The sequence below is a fragment of the Lepidochelys kempii genome, chromosome 1, assembly GCF_965140265.1.
Source record: "Lepidochelys kempii isolate rLepKem1 chromosome 1, rLepKem1.hap2, whole genome shotgun sequence".
NCBI classification, from domain to species: Eukaryota; Metazoa; Chordata; order Testudines; family Cheloniidae; genus Lepidochelys; species Lepidochelys kempii.
In genome coordinates, this window is record NC_133256.1 from 3,095,286 (window position 1) to 3,118,816 (window position 23,531).

Here is a 23,531-nt window from a genome sequence, read left to right on the forward strand (position 1 = left end):
AGTGTAAGTCACCAACTAAGCTACTATCCGTTCTCATGCCTGGATATTGATGAAGTTTGCAGATGATACAACAATTGGAGGATGGGATAACCTCGCTGGCACCTCACCAATATGACCAACGAGGAGACAGAGATACTGTTCCTGACAGCTTGTAGGCAATCCTTGTGTGGAATATCGGTGTAGAGGGCTTCTACATCAATGGTGAGCAGGATGGTGTTTTCAGGAAGATCACCAATGCATTGTAGTTTCCTCAGGAAGTCAGTGGTCTCTCAAAGATAGCTGGGAGTGCTGGGAGCGTAGAGTCTGAGGAGAGAGTCCACATAGCCAGACAATCCTGGTGCAAGTATAGCAATGTATGAGATGACGGGATGTCCAGGATTTCCAGGTTTATAGATCTTGGGCAGCAGATAGAATACCCCTGGCTGGGGCTCTTGGGCTATGGGTCTTCAGATTTGTTCCGTGCTATTGCAGGGACTTTCTTGAGCAGATGGCGTAGTTTCAGTGGGATCAGAGGACAGTGGCCTGTAGAATGTGGTTTTGGAGAGTTGCCTGGCAACCTCCTGTTCATAGTCCGGCCTGTTCATGATGCTCTCCCAGGGTGACCCTGTGGCCGATGTGGTCCTGGGATGGTAGCGAGAGGAATCTCAATGAGGGGTAAAAACGTTATTTTGCCTCTGTGTGTGGCATTGGCACCACTCCTGCTGTGAAATGGTGCCCAGTTCTGGTGTCCACAATTCAAGATGGACGTTGACGCACTGAAGAAGTTTCCGAGAAGAGTCACAGGAATTACTGAAAATTAGAAAACCTTCCTTCTAGTCATGGACTCAAAGAGCTCAATTTATTTAGTGTAACAAAGATGGTTAAGGGGTGACTTGATAACAGTCTTTACATACCTGCACAGGGAAGCAATATTTAATGATAGGCTTTTCAACTTTGCATACACAGGTGGAACAAGATTGGCTGGAAGTTGAAGTTAAAGAAATTGGGACTGGAGATAAGATGTACCTTTTTTATGAGTGAGAGTAAATAACCATTGGAACAATTTACCAAGGGTCTCGGTGGATTCTCCATCACTGAGCATTTTTAAATCAAGGTTGGATCTTTCTCTAAAAGATCTGCTCTAGCAACAATTTCAGGGGAATTCTCAGGGCTGTGTTTTACAGGCCTATTCTGTACAGTTGAGATGATCAAGATGGTGCCTGCAGGCTCACGCCTGAGCTTACTGAAGGCATTTTGTCTATTCATGACTCTGTTACATTTTTCCCGATGAGGAGTAATTCTCATGTGCCTTGGAAATGTCACACCAGGTGTGTATTTCATGAGCCTTAAGTGTCCTGTGAGGCACTGCATGGATGAACATTTAGGTGAGAAAAATAATGATTTGACCACATAATATCTCTGCACAGCAGAATGTACGTACAACCCTCCAGACGAATGACTAACAGAACTGGCTAGTAAGTGCTCACAGAACATCCTGGGTTTAACGTCTGTGCCGCAGTGACCTACTCTTTCAGGCAGCTACCAGTGGTTCCTGCACATGGCACCTGTATTTATCTAGGCCCTGACATGGCCCAGAGTTGCCTGCAGGAGGGAGAGATGTTGTGCAGATTAAATGGAACCAGCATGAGTAACTCTTCCTCAAAACAACACAAAATTTTAATGTATTGCAGCCTGTTAGAAACCCAGACATACCTTCCAGAGACTGCTTTTCATGCTGACAAATGCTGATGTTTTCACAAGATTGTAATGGGACTGCTCACGGAGGAGGGATGGGAAAGGTGTCAGAATCAATCTGCAAGTGTGTGGTCCATGTTATGTTACAATCTGAGATACACACATACCCCCTGCCCCAGGAGGCCTTGTTACGCCTCTTCCGTCTCTGCATTAGGCAAGATGTCCATTCCCTATTTCACAAAGTTTCAGAACTCCGTGCATTGAGAGCAGGATGCTGCGTGTCACTCTCCCATCCCTCTCCCCTCCGTGCGTGCATCTGCACGCATGCACACACAAACACACACACTGTGCATTCCTTGAGCTATCCCAATGATATTTCCAACACTGCCTCTAAGACAGAAACATGCTTTAATTTTCACCGCTTTTTCGGTGCTTCCCATCCTCTCCAGAACCAGAGGTGTAGGCGCAGAGAGGGAGCAGACCCCTCTTCCCCCCGACCAAAATATTATAATCCTAATTGTTTTCAACCTTTAAGCCTATGAGTCTGAGATTTCAGCAACTCTCCTGTCAGTTCTTCTTTGGTCCAAAAGAGCTCATCCGTCCTTAGAGGAGACAGGATGACTCCAGTTGAAATCACTGGACTCTCATGGCTGGTGTAAATCAGGTCCTTTATTTAAGTCCCTACATGTGGATTTAAGGTGAAATCCTGACCCTCTTAGGAGTTTTTCCCTTGAACTCAATGGGAAGAGTTTAAATTTCAGCTTCGAGCTGTGAAAATCAGAGTGTCGGGTCCTGCTACAGAAACCACTCTTCTATTAGGGTGCTGTACCAGTCTGAAGGAACCCCCAGTTCATGTGACGCTCTGAGACCAGACGTGAAAGATGGGGCTTGCAAAATACTCTTTGGGGCTCTTACTTAGCTCTCAGGGAGGCCAGCGTCAGTCTGGAGTGAGCTACTGAAGGCAGAATGTAAGAGGCGAATCTGGCCAATGTGTCACCCATTCTTGTTGTAAATCTTTCGGTAACACAGATACCCACTGCAGAGGTTTGGCTGCACTTCCTAATAATGCAGTCAAGTTGCTGAATTGGAAGAGTTGAACGAATGAGAGGAAAAACCACACAGCCCCCAAAAAAGGAAACTACAAAGACAGACAGAAGGAGACAGAACGAGACAAAGAACTGCTCTTAAAAACAAATGTTTACCTAAACTATTTCCAAAACATTTGTAGTTCCAAGTTTACTAGGAAAATCCTTGGTGTTTCTGACAATATAAACACTTCAAGTTCCTTGTGCTGGTGAATTCCTACCCAGATGGTTCTTGACTTCAACCCTGAAATCCTTCCTGTGCCCTTAACTATATCTTTAATTCAGAAACAAGCAACTCATCAAAATACTGCTCAGCAGAGACTGGAAATCTCCTTACCGTGACAGGAGCACAGAGCCCCGAGAATCAGCCTATGAATCCAACATGTCTGAAACTGTCTATCCTGGACAGTGCCCTTTATGGTTCCCCTGTACAGTCCCTGCGGACTCTCTGGTTGGCCAGGACTTCCAGTCAATTCCCTTGGCTCCATGAGCAGTGGGAGGAGCAGAAATTAGACTCTGGAGAACTACAGCTTGAGAGCTTCCCTTGGGAGTGAAGAAATAATTCGCTGATACCAAGGGCTCAGATTAACAGGGCAAGCAGAGTCGTGCAGACTGTTCAGCCTAGCAATTGAGGGTGGCTTTGTATTCTGGCATGTAATATACTGCCATCCACACTATGGGGGGGAATGCTGCCACAAGACATGGTACCAAATATAATTTTCAATTAATTAGAGAGATGTTCCACTGCATATCCCCCGTAAAGTTGGACTATCCAGTCCATCAGCCTCTGAAATTCATTGCCACACTGTGGAGGCCAAATGCCTTAATCATGAACCGATGCAAGTCCACTGGGTGAAAAAAGCGTTCTTCACCGAGGAATCTGGATAAAAGATACTTGCCAATAGCCCTTTGTGAGATCTAAAATGGATATATATTTGGTAGGTCCCAACTCTTCAAATAGTTCTACTCTCTGCATCGGATAAGCATCAAAATTCAATTCTGTGTTGATCATTCAGAAATCGATGCAGAAACAGGTTATGCTATCCTGGGTAGAGAACTAACACAAAGGGACTTCTCCACTCACTGTGTGATTCCTTCACCAGTCCCCCGGCCAAAATGACCTGGAGTTCATCGCACATGGTATCCCACATTTTATGAGGGAACAGCTACGGAGTTTCCCTGATCTGATGCCCAGCAGCCATTTCAGAATGGTGGTATTTTAGGTGGGTGTGCCCTGCTGCGGTGAGGACATTGTGGTAAAGGAATCAAATAACTGCAACATGTGGATTTTTTGTTTAGGCTGCAGTCCCTCCAACATGCGTGAGTCACAGGTGCCAGGAGAACTAATTTGGGCTCTGGAGGGTATGAGTGTGACTAGTTGTCACCCTGGGGTTCAGTGTGGCAGCCATGGGAACTGATGTACCCCTCTAACCACCCAGCTGGGCTGGCCCTTTTGCTCACTGCTTTGCTGGTGTTCATGTCTCTCCAGGTCTTGTTATCACCCAACACAGAAGTAGATAGCGATACACACCCAAATGGAGCTACCGGAGAGCTAACCTAAGGAACCCAAGTACAAATGGAGGACATCAGCCAATTTCCATGCTCCCCAAGTTCTACTACGGAGTATGAACCCATAATACTATGCACTCTGGAGGGGTCTACACTGTCGGCTCATTGGTAGATTTCTCCCTCCCCTTGATGTGGAAAGGCTATTCTACAGCCTGTGTTAAAAAAACTGAGATTTTCCCCAGAAACTTTGCTCATAGGCAGAGTGGTTTAGATAAATCACAAAAGAAATTGAACTACAGAAATATATATATTTGAAATGTTTATAAGTGATAGCAAAGAGATCAAAGCAGGTTACATAGCAAATAAAGAAAACTGAAACTAAGCCTGAGGTATTAGATAGATTGACTATGAATCAACAATTTCTCACCCTGGCTGGGAATACAAGAAGCGCTCCAGGAGGTTCCCATTCACAGGTCAGAAATCCCTTTTGGCCTGGGACCAGCACTTCCTCCAGTTCCGTCTTTGTTCCTCAGATGTTTCCAGTTCTCTTGTGGGAGGAGTGAGACCACTAGATGCAGCCACACGCCACCTTAGATAGATTAAACATAGGGCAGGAATCCTTTGTTACAAAAAGAGTTCCCTGCTCACTTTGTGGATAAATACAGGTACCCAAAATGTCAGTGTCAGTGTCCTGTGGTTCGGTCACATGCCCTTGCATGCACTCCTCGGTCCAAAGACTGTTTGGAGTATTCTCAGGAAGACTCACCAGGTGAGAGATAAGCTGTCCGATGTCTAATTGTTTCCCCTAATGGTGAATTACCCTGAATAGGTTTTCACCATCAGCTTTCTAGACTGTAATCATTTTGCTTAATGGGTGTCCCTGAGAAGTAACTACATTTGAAATACAGGCACATAGTGAATAGTCATCATGTCATATACAAAAATGACACATTCACTCAAACAGGATAATCATTTTTAGCAAATCCTAACTTTTCAGATGACACCTGACAAGTCCTAACTTGTCAAATAGAAGAGAGATTAATAAGACTAGGGCTCTCCCGCTTGGAAAAGAGATGGCTAAGGGGAGATATGATTGAGGTCTATAAAATCATGACTGGTGTAGAGAAAGTAGATAAGGAAGTGTTGTTTACTACTTCCCATAACACAAGAACTAGGGGTCACCCAATGAAATGAATAGGCAGCAGGTTTAAAAGAAATAAAAGGAAGTATTTCCCCACCAAGTGCCCTGTCAACCTGTGGAACTCCTTGCCAGAGAATGTTGTGAAGGCCAAGACCGTAACAGGGTTCAAAAAAGAACCAGATAAATTCATGGAGGAATTCAAAAATTCTGTTTGCCAGAAGCTGGCAATGAGTGACAGGGAATGGGTCACTTGCTGATTACCTGTTCTGTTCATTCCCTCTGGAGAACCTGGCACTGGCTACTGTCAGAAGACAAGATACAGGGCTATATGGATCTTCGGTATGACCCAGGATGGCCATTCTTATGTTCTTAGGTTCATAATCATACAACTATGAAGAATATGATGTTCAGGGTCACATTGAGGGTCTGAGGAGGATCCCCTTCTAGGTTTTTAAAAGATTCAAATGATAGCAGTAAACCACAGTAGAAAACATGAGTCCAAATATACATACCAAATGATGGGGTCTAAATCAGGTCTTAACACTCAAGAAGGAGATCTGGGGGTCATCGTAGATTGGCCTCTGAAAACATCTGCTCAATATACCACAGCAATCAGAAAAGCTAACAGAATGCTGGGAACCACGAGGAAAGTGAGAGATAAGAAGACAGAACATACGATAATGCCACTATGTAAATCCCACATGGTGAATACTGAATGCAGTTCTGGTCTCCTCATCTCAAAAAAGATATATTTGAAATGGAAAAGGTACAGAGAAGGGAATAATTAGGGGTATGGAACAGATTCCATCTGAGGAGAGATTTAAAAGACTGTGACTTTTCAGCTTGGAAACAGACAGGATGTGATAGAGATCTTATGTTTTGTGAATGGTATGGAGAAAGTGTATTCAGAAGTCTTCTTTACTCTGTCACTTAATGCAAGAACCAGGGGTCACCCAAGGAAATTAATAAACAGCTGCTTTTAGCCAAAAGGTTCAGGGACTCTGTCAGGGTCCCCCCCCACACACACATACACTCTAAACTCTGGGGTACATGAAAGGCCCTCTAAGCTTATATTCTACCATCTTCAGTTAAAACTTCCCCAAGGCACAAATTCCTTTCCTCATCCTTGGATGGTATTTCTCCCACCACCAAGTGATTTAAGCAAAAATTCAGGGACAGGTCACTTGGAATCGCCCTTCCCCCAAAATATCCCCCAAGGCCCTTCACCCCCTTGCCTGGGGAGGCTTGAGAATAACATACCAATGAATTGCCTTAGCAATGTGAGTACAAAGCAGACCCTTTGTCTTCAGGACACTAAAATCAATCAGGTTCTTAAAAGAAGAACTTTATTATAAAGGAAAGAGTAAAAAGAATCACAATTCCAAAATCAGGATGGAAGGTAACTTTACAGGCTAATAATAAAAGAAACAAGAAAAGATAACCGAAAGCATTTCCTTGCCTACTTACAATTCCTGTGGTTTAGATGGATTATTCCAGGTATATTTACAGGAGATGTTGTAGCTGCTTGGTTTCTCTCTCCACCCAGAGACCTGGGTCTCCCCCGGTGAGATGTTCAACCCCGCCAGGTTTCCTCTGAGCCAGAAACATGCTTTTCTCTTTACTGCCTTTTGGTTCTTCTCATCTTCTCCAGAACCAGAGATGCAGGGTACAGAGAAAGCAGACCCCTCTCCCCCGCACAAAAATAATTTATATTCTAGTTGTTCTGAACCTCTAACCCTGTGGGTTTGAGATTTAAGCAACTCTCCTGTCAGTTCTTCTTTGGTGCAAACGAGCAAACCCATCCATAGAGGCCACAGGATGCCTCCAGTTGAAGTCATTGGAGGATCACAGTTGTTGTAAATCAGACCATTTATTTAAGTCCCTACATGTGAATGTAGCATCATGTCAATGGGCCAAAATTTCACCCTTTCCCTTGTTTATCTTTCAGCTCTGAGCTGAGGAAATTAAAGACACTGGTCCTGCTACAGAGAGCGCTATTCTGTTAGGGTGCTGACAGAGTCTGAAGGACCCCCGCCCCAACCCCAGTTTATGTAACATTCTGAGACCCGATATGAGAGATGGGGATTCCAAAACACATGGGCCCTGATTTTGCTTTTAGGGAGGCCCGTGTCAATTTGGAGTGACGCACTGAAGGCAGAATGTGAGAGCAGAATCTGGCCAGTGTGTGACCAATTCCTGTGATTAACCCTCTGGTAACAGAGATAATCACTGCAGAGGTTTTGGCTGCACTTCCTAATAGGGTAGTAAAGTTACTGAATTGGAAAACTTGAGCAAATCAGAGAAAAAAAACTACAGCACCCCAAAAAAAGAAATGTACTCAAACAGATATAAAGACACAGTAACAAGGAACTGATCTTAAAAACAAATATTTTTCTAAACTATTTCCAAAACATTTGTAGTTACAATTTTCCCATGTAAATCCCTTGGTGTTACTGACAATACTAAAGAGTTCAAGTCTCTCTCCTGCTGAATTGCTGACCAGATGGTTCTTGACTTGAACCCTGAAACACTTCCTGAGCCCTTACCGCTAACTCTAATGCAGAAAGAGGCAACTCACCGAAATCCTGCTCAGCAGAAAGAGGAAATAAACTGACAGCGATAGGAAGGCAGAGCCCTGAGAATCAGTGTATGAATCTCACATCTCTGACATTCAGGGTGCTGGGCAGCGACCTTTATCATTTCCCTGTACGTTCCCTGCAGACGCCTTGCTTGGCCAGGACTCCCAAATAATCATTTATCATTTCCCTGAACCGTCCCTGCAGATGCTCAGATTGGCTAGGACTCCCAAACAATTCCCTCAGCTCCATGAGCAGTGGGAAGGCTAAAAAAATAGACCTTGGAGAACTTCAGCCTGAGAGCTTCCTCTGGGAGTGAAGAAAGAATTTGTGGATAACAGGGGCTCAGATGGTCAGGGCAAACTGAGTCTTGCAGACATTTCAGCCTAGCAATGTCTGTGGCTCTTTAATGTGCTGCCACCTTCACTATGTGTAGGAATGCTGTCACAAGATACGGGAGCAAAGCCTGTTTTCAATTCATTATAGCAGCGTACCACTTTATATCGCCCAGGCCGTTGTAATATCCAGTCCATTAGCCCCTGAAATTCTGTGCCACCCTGTAGAGGCCAAATGACAGGATCTGGAATTGAAGCAATCCAAAGGGCATGGGAAAGGCTTTCTTCTCTCAGGATTCTGAGATCAAAGGTGCTTCCCAGTATCCCTTTGTGCAGTCTAAAGAGGATATCTATCTATAGTCTCTGAACTGTTCTAATCGATCTTCTAGTCTCTGGATTGATAAGCATGAAAGTTCAATACTGTGTTAATGTTTCCAAAATCCATGTAGAAATGTTTTTTTTTTCCTATCCAGTAGCAAAATTGGTACCATGGGATTTCTCCATTCACTCTAGGGACTAATAAATTTATTTGAGCATAAGCTTTTGGATGCGTCCGATGAAGTGAGCTGTACCTCACAGAAGCTTATGCTCAGATAAATTTGTTAGCCCTGGTCTACACTAGGACTTTAGGTCGAATTTAGCAGCATTAAATCGATTTAAACCTGCACCCGTCCACACAATGAAGCCCTTTATTTCGACTTAAAGGGCTCTTAAAATCGATTTCCTTACTCCACCCCTGACAAGTGGATTAGCGCTTAAATCGACGTTGCTGGCTCGAATTTGGGGTACTGTGGACACAATTCGATGGTATTGGCCTCCGGGAGCTATCCCAGAGTGCTCCATTCTGACCGCTCTGGACAGCACTCTCAACTCAGATGCACTGGCCAGGTAGACAGGAAAAGAACCGCGAACTTTTGAATCTCATTTCCTGTTTGGCCAGCGTGGCAAGCTGCAGGTGACCATGCAGAGCTCATCAGCACAGGTGACCATGATGGAGTTCCAGTATCACAAAAGAGCTCCAGCATGGACCGAACGGGAGGTACGGGATCTGATCGCTGTGTGGGGAGAGGAATCCGTGCTATCAGAACTCCGTTCCAGTTTTCGAAATGCCAAAACCTTTGTGAAAATCTCCCAGGGCATGAAGGACAGAGGCCATAACAGGGACCCGAAGCAGTGCCGCGTGAAACTGAAGGACCTGAGGCAAGCCTACCAGAAAACCAGAGAGGCGAACAGCCGCTCTGGGTCAGAGCCCCAAACATGCCGCTTCTATGATGAGCTGCATGCCATTTTAGGGGGTTCAGCCACCACTACCCCAGCCGTGTTGTTTGACTCCTTCAATGGAGATGGAGGCAATACGGAAGTAGGTTTTGGGGACGAAGAAGATGATGATGAGGAGGAGGTTGTAGATAGCTCACAGCAAGCAAGCGGAGAAACCGGTTTTCCCGACAGCCAGGAACTGTTTCTCACCCTAGACCTGGAGCCAGTACCCCCCGAACCCACCCAAGGCTGCCTCCTGGACCCAGCAGGCGGAGAAGGGACCTCTGGTGAGTGTACCTTTTAAAATGCTATACATGGTTTAAAAGCAAGCATGTGAAAGGATTACTTTGCCCTGGCATTTGCGGTTCTCCTAGATGTAGTCCTAAAGCCTTTGCAAAAGGTTTCTGGGAGGGCAGCCTTATTTTGTCCTTCATGGTAGGACACTTTACCACTCCAGGCCAGTAACACGTACTCAAGAATCACTGTAGAACAAAGCATTCCAGTGTATGTTCGCTGGCATTCAACCAAAATCCGTTCTTTATCTCTCTGTGTTATCCTCAGGAGAGTGAGATATAATTCATGGTCACCTGGTTGAAATAGAGTGCTTTTCTTTGGGGGACACTCAGAGGAGCCCATTCCTGCTGGGCTGTTTGCCTGTGGCTAAACAGAAATGTTCCCCGCTGTTAGCCACAGGGAGGGGGGAAGGTTGAGGGGGTAGTCACGCGGTGGGAGGAGGCAAAATGTGACCTTGTAACGAAAGCACATGTGCTATGTATGTAATGTTAACAGCAAGGTTTACCCTGAAAGAGTGTAGCCACTGTTTTATAAAATGTGTCTTTTTAAATACCGCTCTCCCTTTTTTTTTTCTCCACCAGCTGCATGTGTTTCAATGATCACAGGATCTTCTCCTTCCCAGAGGCTAGTGAAGCTTAGAAAGAAAAAAAAACGCACTCGCGATGAAATGTTCTCCGAGCTCATGCTGTCCTCCCACACTGACAGAGCACAGACGAATGCGTGGAGGCAAATAATGTCAGAGTGCAGGAAAGCACAAAATGACCGGGAGGAGAGGTGGCGGGCTGAAGAGAGTAAGTGGCGGGCTGAAGAGAGTAAGTGGCGGGCTGAAGACAGGGCTGAAGCTCAAATGTGGCGGCAGCGTGATGAGAGGAGGCAGGATTCAATGCTGAGGCTGCTGAAGGACCAAACCAGTATGCTCCAGTGTATGGTTGAGCTGCAGCAAAGGCAGCTGGAGCACAGACTGCCACTGCTGCCCCTCTGTAACCAACCGCCCTCCTCCCCAAGTTCCATAGCCTCCACACCCAGACGCGGTGGGGGGGCCTCCGGCCAACCAGTCACTCCACCACAGAGGATTGCCCAAAGAAAAGAAGGCTGTCATTCAATAAATTTTAAAGTTGTAAACTTTTAAAGTGCTGTGCTTAAAGTGCTGTGTGGCATTTTCCTTCCCTCCTCCACCACCCCTCCTGGGCTACCTTGGTAGTCATCTCCCTATTTGTGTGATGAATGAATAACGAATGCATGACTGTGAAGCAGCAATGACTTTATTGCCTCTGCAAGCAATGATTAAAGGGAGGAGGGGAGGGTGGTTAGCTTACAGGGAAGTAGAGTGAACCAAGTGGCGGGGGGTTTCATCAAGGAGAAACAAAGAGAACTTTCACACCGTAGCCTGGACAGTCATGAAACTGGTTTTCAAAGCTTCTCTGATGCGTACCACGCCCTCCTGTGCTCTTCTAACCGCCCTGGTGTCTGGCTGCGCGTAACCAGCAGCTAGGCGATTTGCCTCAACCTCCCACCCCGCCATAAACGTCTCCCCCTTACTCTCACAGATATTGTGGAGCACACAGCAAGCAGTAATAACAGTGGGAATATTGGTTTTGCTGAGGTCTAAGCGAGTCAGTAAACTGCGCCAGCGCGCCTTTAAACGTCCAAATGCACATTCTACCACCATTCTGCATTTGCTCAGCCTGTAGTTGAACAGCTCCTGACTACTGTCCAGGCTGCCTGTGTACGGCTACATGAGCCATGGCATTAAGGGGTAGGCTGGGTCCCCAAGGATACATATAGGCATTTTAACATCCCCAAGAGTTATTTTCTGGTCTGGGAATAAAGTCCCTTCCTGCAGCTTTTGAAACAGACCAGAGTTCCTGAAGATGCGAGCATCATGCACCTTTCCCGGCCATCCCACGTTGATGTTGGTGAAACGTCCCTTGTGATCCACCAGAGCTTGCAGCACTATCGAAAAGTACCCCTTGCGGTTTATGTACTTGGCGGCTTGGTGCTCCTGTGCCAAGATAGGGATATGGGTTCCATCTATAGCCCCACCACAGTTAGGGAATCCCATTGTAGCAAAGCCATCCACTATGACCTGAACATTTCCCAGGGTCACTACCCTTGATATCAGCAGATCTTTGATTGCATGGGCTACTTGCATCACAGCAGCCCCCACAGTAGATTTGCCCACTCCAAATTGATTCCCAACTGACCGGTAGCTGTCTGGTGTTGCAAGCTTCCACAGGGCTATCGCCACTCGCTTCTCAACTGTGAGGGCTGCTCTCATCTTGGTATTCATGCGCTTCAGGGCAGGGGAAAGCAAGTCACAAAGTTCCATGCAAGTGCCCCTACGCATGTGAAAGTTTCGCAGCCACTGGGAATCGTCCCAGACCTGCAACACTATGCGGTCCCACCAGTCTGTGCTTGTTTCCTGAGCCCAGAATCGGCGTTCCACAGCATGAACCTGCCCCATTAGCACCATGATGCATGCATTGTCAGGGCCCATGCTTTCAGAGAAATCTGTGTCCATGTCCTGATCACTCACGGGACCGTGCTGACGTCGCCTCCTCGCCCGGTATCGCGTTGCCATGTTCTGGTGCTGCATATACTGCTGGATAATGCGTGTGGTGGTTAATGTGCTCCTAATTGCCAAAGTTAGCTGAGCGGCCTCCATGCCTGCCTTGGTATGGCATCCGCACAGAAAAAGGCGCGGAACGATTGTCTGCTGTTGCTCTGACGGAGGGAAGGGCGACTGACGACACGGCTTACAGGGTTGGCTTCAGGGAGCTAAAATCAACAAAGGGGGTGGCTTTACATCAAGGAGTATTTCAGGCAGGACTGCACGGAGGGTTCCAATAAGAAATGGTGCACCTAAGTTATTGTTGTTATTGGAACAAGGAGGTTAGCCTGGCCTCTGATTGATACATGGCTAGATTTACCTCGCTGCACCTTCTCTGTGAGTGACTGCAGTGTGATCTAGACAGGGGAGGAGGCAAATGAGTACAAAACAAATCTGGTCTATTTCTTGTTCTGACCCACTCCATCTATCTTTTACATCTTTGGCTGGCAGCAGACAGTGCAGAAGGACTGCATGCCATCCATATCTCATGGCTGCTCGGCAGAAGATGGTACAGTACGACTGCTAGCAATCCTCATCTCTTGCCTGCCTGGCAGAAGATGGTACAGTACGACTGCTAGCAGTCCGTATCGCCTGCCCGCTCACCATAAGACGGTTCAATAGGACTGCAGGACTAAAGAGAATGACCTGGTCAAGTCACTCCAAATTTAGTTCCTGCGCCCATGTCTGCCCAGGCGCTCCCAGCTGACGTGGCCAGGAGCACCTCGGACACGACGAGTACGACTACCAATCGTATTGCACCGTCTGCTGCCAGAAGGCAATGGGTTGCTGCTACTGTGCAGCAAAGCCGTACCGCGTCTGCCAGCACCCAGGAGACATAGGGTGACGGTTACCTGAGCGGGCTCCATGCTTGCCGTGGTATGGCGTCTGCACAGGTAACTCAGGAAAAAAGGTGTGAAATGATTGTCTGCCCTTGCTTTCACTGGGGGAGGGAGGGAACGGGGGCCTGACGATATGTACCCAGAACCACCCGCGACAAGGTTTTAGCCCCATCAGGCATTGGGATCTCAACCCAGAATTCCAATGGGCAGCGGAGACTGCGGGAACTGTGGGATAGCTACCCACAGTGCAACGCTCCGGAAGTCGACGCTTGCCTCGGTACTGTGGAAGCACTCCGCCGAGTTAATGCACTTAATGCACTTAGAGCATTTTCTGTGGGGACACACACACTCGAATATATAAAACCGATTTCTAAAAAAAACGACTTCTATAAATTCGACCTAATTTCGTAGTGTAGACATACCCTTAGTCTCTAAGGTGCCGCAAGTCCTCCTTTTCTCTTTGCAGATACAGACTAACATGGCTGCTACTCTGAATCCCACTCACTCTGTGAACCTAGTTTCCCTCTGTCCCAACCTCCCACCTCCTTGGAGGCATAATTATCTTATCTGTTCCATTATATGAACTAATCCATCTGGCTAGGCAGAAACAACACACACAGTGTCTTTGGCCTGTTGTCACACGCATTGGCATCAGATATAAGGATATACAGATATAAGAGTATCAAAAATCAAACGGTCAAACAAGCCCCAAAATTCTATCTCAGGCAATGATACAGGCCTGAGTCTTACATTGTCACGAGCACTTCTAACACTCCACCTGATTTTTGTTTCTCTTTTCTTCTGGGACCCTCCTGCCCAGGTGTCCCGGGAAAGGCACAGGCCACACGGCGGCACATTTCCTGCTTGAGGTGGAATGTGTCCATGCTCCATTTGCCCCACTACCCCCTGTGCAGTATGCGGTTCTGCACCGTCCCCCCTACGGGCATACTGCAAGGATTCCAATTCGAGTCCCAGACTTCCCGTAGCAATGGGCCTGAGAAGGTTGGGTCCCAGGAATCTGCCAGACTGTGGTGGAGGGCCTACATTGCTCTATGGGTTACAATTAGCAGTTGTGCTTTATGGATCTTTGCCCTCCTTAACCACCGCAGTACACACTGCAGAATTAGTATATGTAATAATAGGCCAATAGCCATAATAATCCACAGTTACACTTTGAGCCCTGGCCATTGTAATGTTGTCCATCATCTGGGCCACCACCCAAAGCACTGCTTCTCGTCTTTGGACAGGGTTAAGATTCTTTTAACACCATTCTGGGGAATATATTGTAAATGTGTCCAATTGTTGGCTGCTCCATCAAGCTGCTCCTACAAGTTTTGCAGGTTTTTGTTAATATCATGAGTCCATTGAATATCCAAATTGGAATGGGGTACTGTCCTAAACCAGCTTAATGACTTGGTATGGAATCAGGTAGTAAGCACTACTTCAAGTGTTCACAGCAATGAGTTCCACAGATCCATTCATGCACCAATGCAGTGTGTAGATGTGTGTAATTTGGCCAGATAATGAAATGAAATATCTCTGATGCTACATATGTCATGTAACATATCTCTGCAAAGGTTATGGTCTACTGAATCTATTCATCCTATTTGTATGCATATATCATTTTTGTATTTGAAGTTTTGAATATTGACTGTGTACTTGTTTGATTTTAAGTAGCCTTAGTAAGGCATTTGGGCAGCTTCTTTAGAAAAGAATTTTCAAGTTAAGTGCCCTATGAAGAAACACTTAATGGACAATAGATCCTGGAAGGCTCCAATCCACATAAAAAAGTCTACCTAAGGACATTCAAGGTAGCATGTGAACCAGGGCTGCTACCTATAAGTTCTGAGTCATGCATGGACATGTGACTTGCACATGTGACTCCAAAACTCCATCTTGGAGCTGGGATTCTACACAGGAGGAGGGAGGGGTGTCCACCCACAAGAGAAAATCTATTTATACCCCTGGGAGATCCGTCCACTTTGTCTCCAGCTGGCTCAAGAAATAGCCTCTCCACCCCCAAAGGATACCTGAAAGAAACTGGAACAAAGAACAGTAACCACGGGGATGTGAGTGATTGCTGGACCAGACTACAAGGAGCACAGTCTGTAAAAGAAGCCTACTGGAACATCTCTGAGGGTGAGGTTTCATCTCTAATCACTTTCTTACTGTATCAGGCATAGACTCATCTTTTATTTTATTTTGTTTGGTAATTTACTATATTCTGTCTGTTACTACTTGGAATCACTCAAATCCTACTTTTTGTATTTAATAAAAATCACTTTTTATTTGTTAATTAACCCAGAGTGTGTATTAATACTTGGGTGTGGGGGGAAAGGGGAGGAAATAGCCACGCATATCTCTCTATCAATGTTATAAAGGGCGAACAATTTATGAGTTTACCCTGTATAAGCTTTATACTGGGTAAAAAAGGTTTATTTAGGGTTTGGACCCCATTGGGAGCATCTGAGTGTTGGAGACAGGAGCTCTTCTTAAGCTGTTTTCAGTTAAGTCTGCAGCTTTTGGGGGACGTTGTTCAGACCTTGGTCTGTGTTTGCAACAGGCCAGCATGTCTGGCTCAAATAAGGCAAGGTACTGGAGTCCCAAGCTGCCAGGGAAAACGGGCTCAGGGGTAGTCTCAACACATCAGGTGGCAATTTCCAAAGGGGTTTCTGTGATCTAACCCCTCACAACCTGATAGTGTCAGAGCCATGGAAAGGCTAAGTGAGAGAGTGTGTGAGGGTTTGGGGCTGATGGGTGACAATGAAAGAGTGCAGGTGATGGTCAGAGAGAGGGAACTCAAAATGGAGAGAGCTGTGCTTGGTGATGGAGTGATAAGACATTAGATGTGAGGAACTTCTCAGACTGAACTTCCACAATGCTGAGCTCAGCCAAACTGGGACAGAGCACCCTTGATTAATGAGGAGATAGACTTTCCCTTATTGTCACAAGGCTTAACATCAGTGTCTCAGGTGATCACCATCTGCAGGTGTATTTGCACAATTTGTCACGAAGCTCTTTGGTTTTGATCCCATAAATGAGAGGGTTGAGCATGGGAGGGATGAGGAGATAGAGGTCACCCAAGATGATGTGAACGTGGGGAGCGATGCCCTGACCAAAATGGTGTGCCAGACTGGAGAAGAAGCCAGGAGTATAGTATATCAGTATCACACAGATGTGGGCTGTGCAGGTGTTGAGTGCTTTTTGGTGGACTTCATTGGAGGAGATTCTGAGGACGGCCCTGATGATCAGACCATAGGACAGGGCAATGAGCATCGGGTCTAACCCGATGATTAGAAAGAGTATCACCAAGCCATACATGCTGTTCACTCTGATGTCCCCACATGATATCTTTGCCACAGCTATAGGTTCACAGTGTGTGTGGGGAATAATGTGGTTTGCACAGAATGGCAGCCTGGTCAGGAGCAAGGGCAGAGGCAGGACGAAGAGAACAGATTTGATCAAACCTAGAAGCCCTAGCATAGCTACTCGTCCTTTGGTGAGGATGATGGTATATCTCAGAGGGTTACATATGGCAACGTAGCGATCGAAGGCCATTGTCACGAGTATATTTGAGTGCATAACAGCAACCAAGGGAAGGAAGAATGACTGGGTGAGGCAGCCACGCACAGTAATGGTTTTCAAATTGAACCAAAATATGCACAGTGCTTTTGGCACAACAGAGGTAGATGTGGTGATATCTGTGAGTGCCAGCATGCATAGCAGCAGGTACATTGGCTTGTGTAGGGTCTGCTGTTTGCTTACAACAAATAGAAGCATGAAATTTTCCAAAAGGCCGGTAATGTAGATTATTGCGAAAGGGATGGAAATCCACATATGAGCATCTTCCAGGCCAGGGATGCCCATTAAGATGAATGTTGAAGGGTCAGAGGGGGTGAGGTTGAAAGCTGTCATGAAGTTCTCAATTTTTCAATTGGGCTCAGAAATGTTCAAGATGCCTGCTAAGACAGAGGAAAAGAGTGAGTGGGGTTACACACTTTATAACAAATAGTTGGGTAAATATTTGATAGTTATTAATAATCAAGAAAAAGGGTTGAGAAGTGAGGTGAGAACATTTATAGTTGATAAATGATTATTTTGATTATAGTCAAGTGTAGAGAAGTCCTCAAATGGAGGAAACAAAACCATGTGAAACCCTGCTCTCAGTGCAAGCATGGACAGAAACTCAGCAAAACATTGAAATCCAGGAGGAGTGAGATGGGAAATCGTACAGAAAATATAATGCAATGAGATCAGTCAGTCAATGTTTTACCCTCCTCTGGACTCCTACTGTGCACCCTTCTCACACAGTATATTGCAGGAATAGTGGGGGTTCTGGGAAGGGCAACGAGAATGCCCAAGGGACAGGGGAAAATGTCATATGGAGAGAGGTGGTAAAGACTCAGATTCTTGACTTACAAATGACACGAATAAGAGGGGACATGAGAAAAGTCTATAAAATATTGACTGGTAAAGAGCTGATCGAGAATGTGTCTCCCTGTCTCATAAAACAAGATCAAGTGGACATTCAGTTAAATTGAAATGTGGAAAAAACACAATAGATGAATAAAAAATGCTTTCTTCACTCAGTGCCTGTCAAGGTTCCTTCCCCACTCTGAACTCTAGGGTACAGATGTGGGGAACTGCATGAAAACTTCCTAAGCTTACTTTTACCAGCTTAGGTTAAAACTTCCCCAAGGTACAAAATTATTTTGCCCTTGGATTTCCATTGCCACCACCAAACTTTATCTGGGTTTACTGGGAAACGTAGTTTGGACTCGTCTTTCCCCCCAAAATCCTCTCAACCCTTGCACCCCACTTCCTGGGGAAGGTTTGGTAAAAACCCTCACCAATTTGATAGGTGACCACAGACCCAAACCCTTGGATCTTAGAACAATGAGAAAGCATTCAGTTTTCTTACAAGAAGACTTTTAATAGAAGTAAAAAGGAATCACCTCCGTAAAATCAGGATGGTAGATACCTTACAGGGGAATTAGTTTCAAACCATAGAGAATCCCTCTCGGCAAAACCTTCAGTTCCACAAAAGACACACAGACAGGAATAGTCATTCTATTCAGCACAGCTATTTTCTCAGCCATTTCAAGAAATCATAATCTAACACATACCTAGCTAGATTACTTATTAAAAGTTCTAAGACTCCATTCCTATTCTGTCTCCGGCAAAAGCATCATACAGACAGACACAGACCCTTTGTTTTTCTCCCTCCTCCCAGCTTTTGAAAGTATCTTGTCTCCTCATTGGTCCTTATGGTCAGGTGCCAGCGAGGTTACCTTTAGCTTCTTAACCCTTTACATGTGAGAGGATTTTTCCTTTGGCCAGGAGGGATTTTGAAGGGGTTTACCCTTCCCTTTATATTTATGACAGTGCCTAAATAGACTGAGGAACGCCTACCGGAAGAAGTAGTTGAGGCCATGAGATAAGGAAGAATCAGGAAGAGTTTGGACATTTCCATGGATAGTGAGACTTTCCAGTGGCAATAGTGAGAGCTAAATAAGTATTTTCTAAAGCCTATCCGAAAAAGAGCACATGCAAAACTTTAGTTGTCAGGCAGTAGGGTCACAGACTCTTGATGGTCAAGTCATTCCACCCCATCCACCTACTACTGAAGCCTGTGGGGCTCTCACTGTTGGAGAGAAGAAATGCAACTTGATTGACCATAGGTCTGATTCACGAGGCCATGTCTATGTTGGAGAGGAGCCAAGTCTCCACCATGGAAAGACATTATTTTATCATGCTGGGCTATGACCTTGTGCTTAACAGAATGGGCATGACAGGCACAAAGGTCTTGGTATTTAGGGCTAAAGGCTGCACCTCTGTTACTTTCCTTGTTTCTTTTGGTGAGAGACTTTCTTGCAGGCATCCAGCTTTGACTGAGACATAAGTTGCAGGGGTTAACTGACAAGTGTAAGCAGAGACTTTCATCTGCTTATCCTTCTCATGCCTGAATATTGATGAGATTTGACAATGAAAGAGAAATTGGGGGATGGTAAATAATGAAGCGGACAGTTCAGTGTTTCAGAGCAATCTGGATTGTTTTGTGAACTAGGTCGAAGCAAACAATGCATGTTCTAATATAGCTATGTCGATATATAGGAATGTAGGCAATGCTAACGCGACGGAGGACTATCGTGGGAAACAAAATGATTTTGAAGTAGATTTTGGGGTGAAAAGGGATAAATAGATAAACATGAGCTCCAAGTGTGACCCTTTTCAGAGTAACAGCCGTGTTAGTCTGTATTCGCAAAAAGAAAAGGAGTACTTGTGGCACCTTAGAGACTAACCAATTTATTTGAGCATGAGCTTTCGTGCGCTACAGCTCACTTCATTGGATGCATACTGTGGAATGTGTAGAAGATCTTTTTATACACACAAAGCATGAAAAAATGGGTGTTTACCACTACAAAAGGTTTTCTCTCCCCCCACCCAACTCTCCTGCTGGTAATAGCTTATCTAAAGTGATCACTCTCCTTACAAAGTGTATGATAATCAAGCTGGGCCATCTGCAGCACAAATCCAGGTGTTCTTCCCCCCAAGCCCCCTCACAAACAAACCCACTCACCTGTTGGTAATAGCTTATCTAAAGTGATCGCTCTCCTTACAATGTGTATGATAATCAAGGTGGGCCTTTTCCAGAACAAATCCAGGGTTTAACAAGAACGTCTGAGGACGGGGGGAGGCGGGATAGGAAAAAACAAGGGGAAATAGGTTACCTTGCATAATGACTTAGCCACTCCCAGTCTCTATTCAAGCCTAAGTTAATTGTATCCAATTTGCAAATGAATTCCAATTCAACAGTCTCTCGTTGGAGTCTGGTTTTGAAGTTTTTTTTGTTGCAATATCGCAACTTTCATGTCTGTAATCGCCTGACCAGAGAGATTGAAGTGTTCTCCGACTGGTTTATGAATGTTATAATTCTTGACATCTGATTTGTGTCCATTTATTCTTTTACGTAGAGACTGTCCAGTTTGACCAATGTGCATGGCAGAGGGGCATTGCTGGCACATGATGGCATATATCACATTGGTGGATGTGCAGGTGAACGAGCCTCTGATAGTGTGGCTGATGTTATTAGGCCCTGTGATGGTGTCCCCTGAATAGATATGTGGCACAATTGGCAACAGGCTTTGTTGCAAGGATAGGTTCCTGGGTTAGTGGTTCTGTTGTGTGGTATGTGGTTGCTGGTGAGTATTTGCTTCAGGTTGGGGGGCTGTCTGTAGGCAAAGACTGGCCTGTTTCCCAAGATTTGTGAGAGTGATGGGTCATCCTTCAGGATAGGTAGTAGATCCTTAATAATGCGTTGGAGGGGTTTTAGTTAGGGGCTGAAGGTGACAGCTAGTGGTGTTCTGTTATTTTCTTTGTTAGGCCTGTCCTGTAGTAGGTGACTTCTGGGAACTCTTCTCTTCTGGGAAATTTTCAGGCCTGTGTTATACAGGCAAGAAGAGCGCAATATTCCCATCTCACCTTGGAATCTATGAGCATGTCCCCATGAGTCAGCTGGAGGTATTTTGCCTGAAAGTTAGTGCCTGAAATTACTGAAGGCATTTTTTTCTATTTGTGACCATCCTGAATTTAGCCCCATGCAGACAAATGGTCATTAGACTGCAACGCCTTGGAAGTGTTACACTGGTTGAATATTTGATGAGGTTGTGGGGTCCCATGAGGCACTGCATGGATGAATGTTTTAGGTGAGAATAATTATGACTTGAGCCACAAAATCTCTGCACTGAGGAATAAATGTACAACCATTGCTATTAATGACTAAGAGGGGTGGCTGGCAAATGGTCCCAGAGCATCCTTTCTTTACTGTCTCTGTCCAAGTGGCGCACTTTTTCAGTCAGCCTTCAGGGGCTCCTGCACATGACAGCTGCATTGATCTAGGCCCTCACATTTCCCATAGTTACCGCTATCATTACGTAACGTGGATACTTCTCAAATTGCCAGTTGTTCCCGTGTGGCAGTTTTTGAAGCACCCTGCAGTGAGTATGGGTGTAACAAGCGAAGCTCTACAGGTGTGATTAGAGGCCCCTCACCCCCAGCAGGGGAGAAGTTGTGGGGAGCGTGGGGCGGCTCAGAGGTTGTGGGAGCCAGGGAGGGCTGGGGAGCACGGAGAAGACACTGGTGACCAGCGTGCTGTTGGAATCGGCGCAGTTGGAATTGGAGCTGGGGAAGCAGATACAGACGTGGGGGGCGGGGGTATGTGTCAGAGTCTGATGGGAGATTGATCCAACTGAAGAGCAAAGATCAGTCACTTCACCAGTAGGAAGATCAATTGAAGTTACGTAACTAACATTCAACAACAGCAATTGGGGAAGCAAGCTGAGTAATCTTTGTGACACCTGGACTGCAGTTCTGTGGTTTGGCAAGAGAAAGAGACTCTGACACCCACCCCAAAATACACTCCGGACAAAGAAAGGTCCCGCCATGCCCTCACAAACTCCAGTGCAGCCTGCCTCTCGATGTAAACCCTGCTCCTTGCCTCATAACCTCAGTGCTCCCCGCCTGCCCATGTACCCCCCGCTTCATCCCCAGAACCCCCAGTGCTGGCCACTTGTTCATGTAGGTTCCCCACCCCACAACTTTCAGCCCTGTCACACAGTTATACCCCTTACCCAAGACCAAAACCAGGTGCCAGTCCCTACAATGACAGCTCACAGAAATAGTTCCTCAGACGAAGGTTAAACTCAGTGACAGCCTGCACTGTGGAAAAGGGGGATATCAGCCTGGACTGCCTTTCTGGGAGACAAAGGAAACCCCACCAGCAGCTCAGCCTGTGCAGGGAAGGAGAGCGGGATACACCTGGCGGTAGGGAAAGAGGACAGGAAGATTACAAGGAGCCAGTGTGAGCCACTCCTCTTCAAAATGACACAAAGCATTAACGTACTGCAGCCCATTAGAAACGCGGACACCCCTTCCTGAGGCTGCTTTTCCATGTTAGCAATTGATGATGTTACTATGAGGCAGTAGTGTGGTTCCTAACAGGAGGAAGGATGGTCCAGATGCGGGGTGGTGTCAGAGACAATCTGCTACAGTGCCACTGTGATCTGGATACTGCACGTCCTCATCCCCCCATACGCACACACAGACCTGGATCTGCCACAGTGAGATTTCCAACCCCACCTGGCTTCTTCTGAGCCAGAAACATGCTTTTCTCTTTACTGCCTTTTGATTCTTCTCTTCCTCTCCAGAACCAGATATGCAGGGGTACAGAGAGAGCAGACCCCTCTCCCCGCACACAAAAAGAATTGTTCTTCTAATTGTTCTGAACCTCTAAGCCTGTGGGTTTAATATTTGAGCCACTCTCCTGTCAGTTCTTCTTTCATCCAAATGAGCTCACCAGTCCTTAGAGGTCACAGGACACCTCCAGTTAAAGTCACTGTAGGATCACAAGTGTGCCCTTGTTGCCAAGAAGGCCAATGGCATTTTGGGATGTATAAGTAGGGGCATAGCGAGCAGATCGAGGGACGTGATCGTTCCCCTCTATTCGACATTGGTGAGGCCTCATCTGGAGTACTGTGTCCAGTTTTGGGCCCCACACTTCAAGAAGGATGTGGATAAATTGGAGAGAGTCCAGCGAAGGGCAACAAAAATGATTAGGGGACTGGAACACATGAGTTACGAGGAGAGGCTGAGGGAGCTGGGATTGTTTAGCCTGCAGAAGAGAAGAATGAGGGGGGATTTGATAGCTGCTTTCAACTACCTGAAAGGGGGTTCCAAAGAGGATGGCTCTAGACTGTTCTCAATGGTAGCAGATGACAGAACGAGGAGTAATGGTCTCAAGTTGCAGTGGGGGAGGTTTAGATTGGATATTAGGAAAAACTTTTTCACTAAGAGGGTGGTGAAACACTGGAATGCGTTACCTAGGGAGGTGGTAGAATCTCCTTCCTTAGAGGTTTTTAAGGTCAGGCTTGACAAAGCCCTGGCTGGGATGATTTAACTGGGAATTGGTCCTGCTTTGAGCAGGGGGTTGGACTAGATGACCTTCTGGGGTCCCTTCCAACCCTGATATTCTATGATTCTATGATTCTATGATTCTATGATCACAGTTGTTGTAAATCAGACCATTTATTTAAGTCCCTACATGTGAATATAGGGTCATCTCAATGGGCCAAAATTTCTCCCTTTAAACTGTTTAACTTTTGGTTCTGAGCTGCGGAAATTACAGATTTCCTGGTCATGCTACAGAGAAAGC

The 23,531-nt window shown here is 45.9% G+C and overlaps 1 protein-coding gene across 1 annotated transcript; it reads right to left on the minus strand.

The window, feature by feature from the left end:
* Positions 1 to 16,297: 16,297 nt before the first annotated feature.
* Positions 16,298 to 17,236, minus strand: LOC140905570 (olfactory receptor 52B2-like). Its single transcript, XM_073329094.1, has one exon. The coding sequence runs from the start codon at positions 17,234 to 17,236 to the stop codon at positions 16,298 to 16,300; it is 939 nt and encodes a 312-aa protein (XP_073185195.1).
* Positions 17,237 to 23,531: the final 6,295 nt, after the last annotated feature.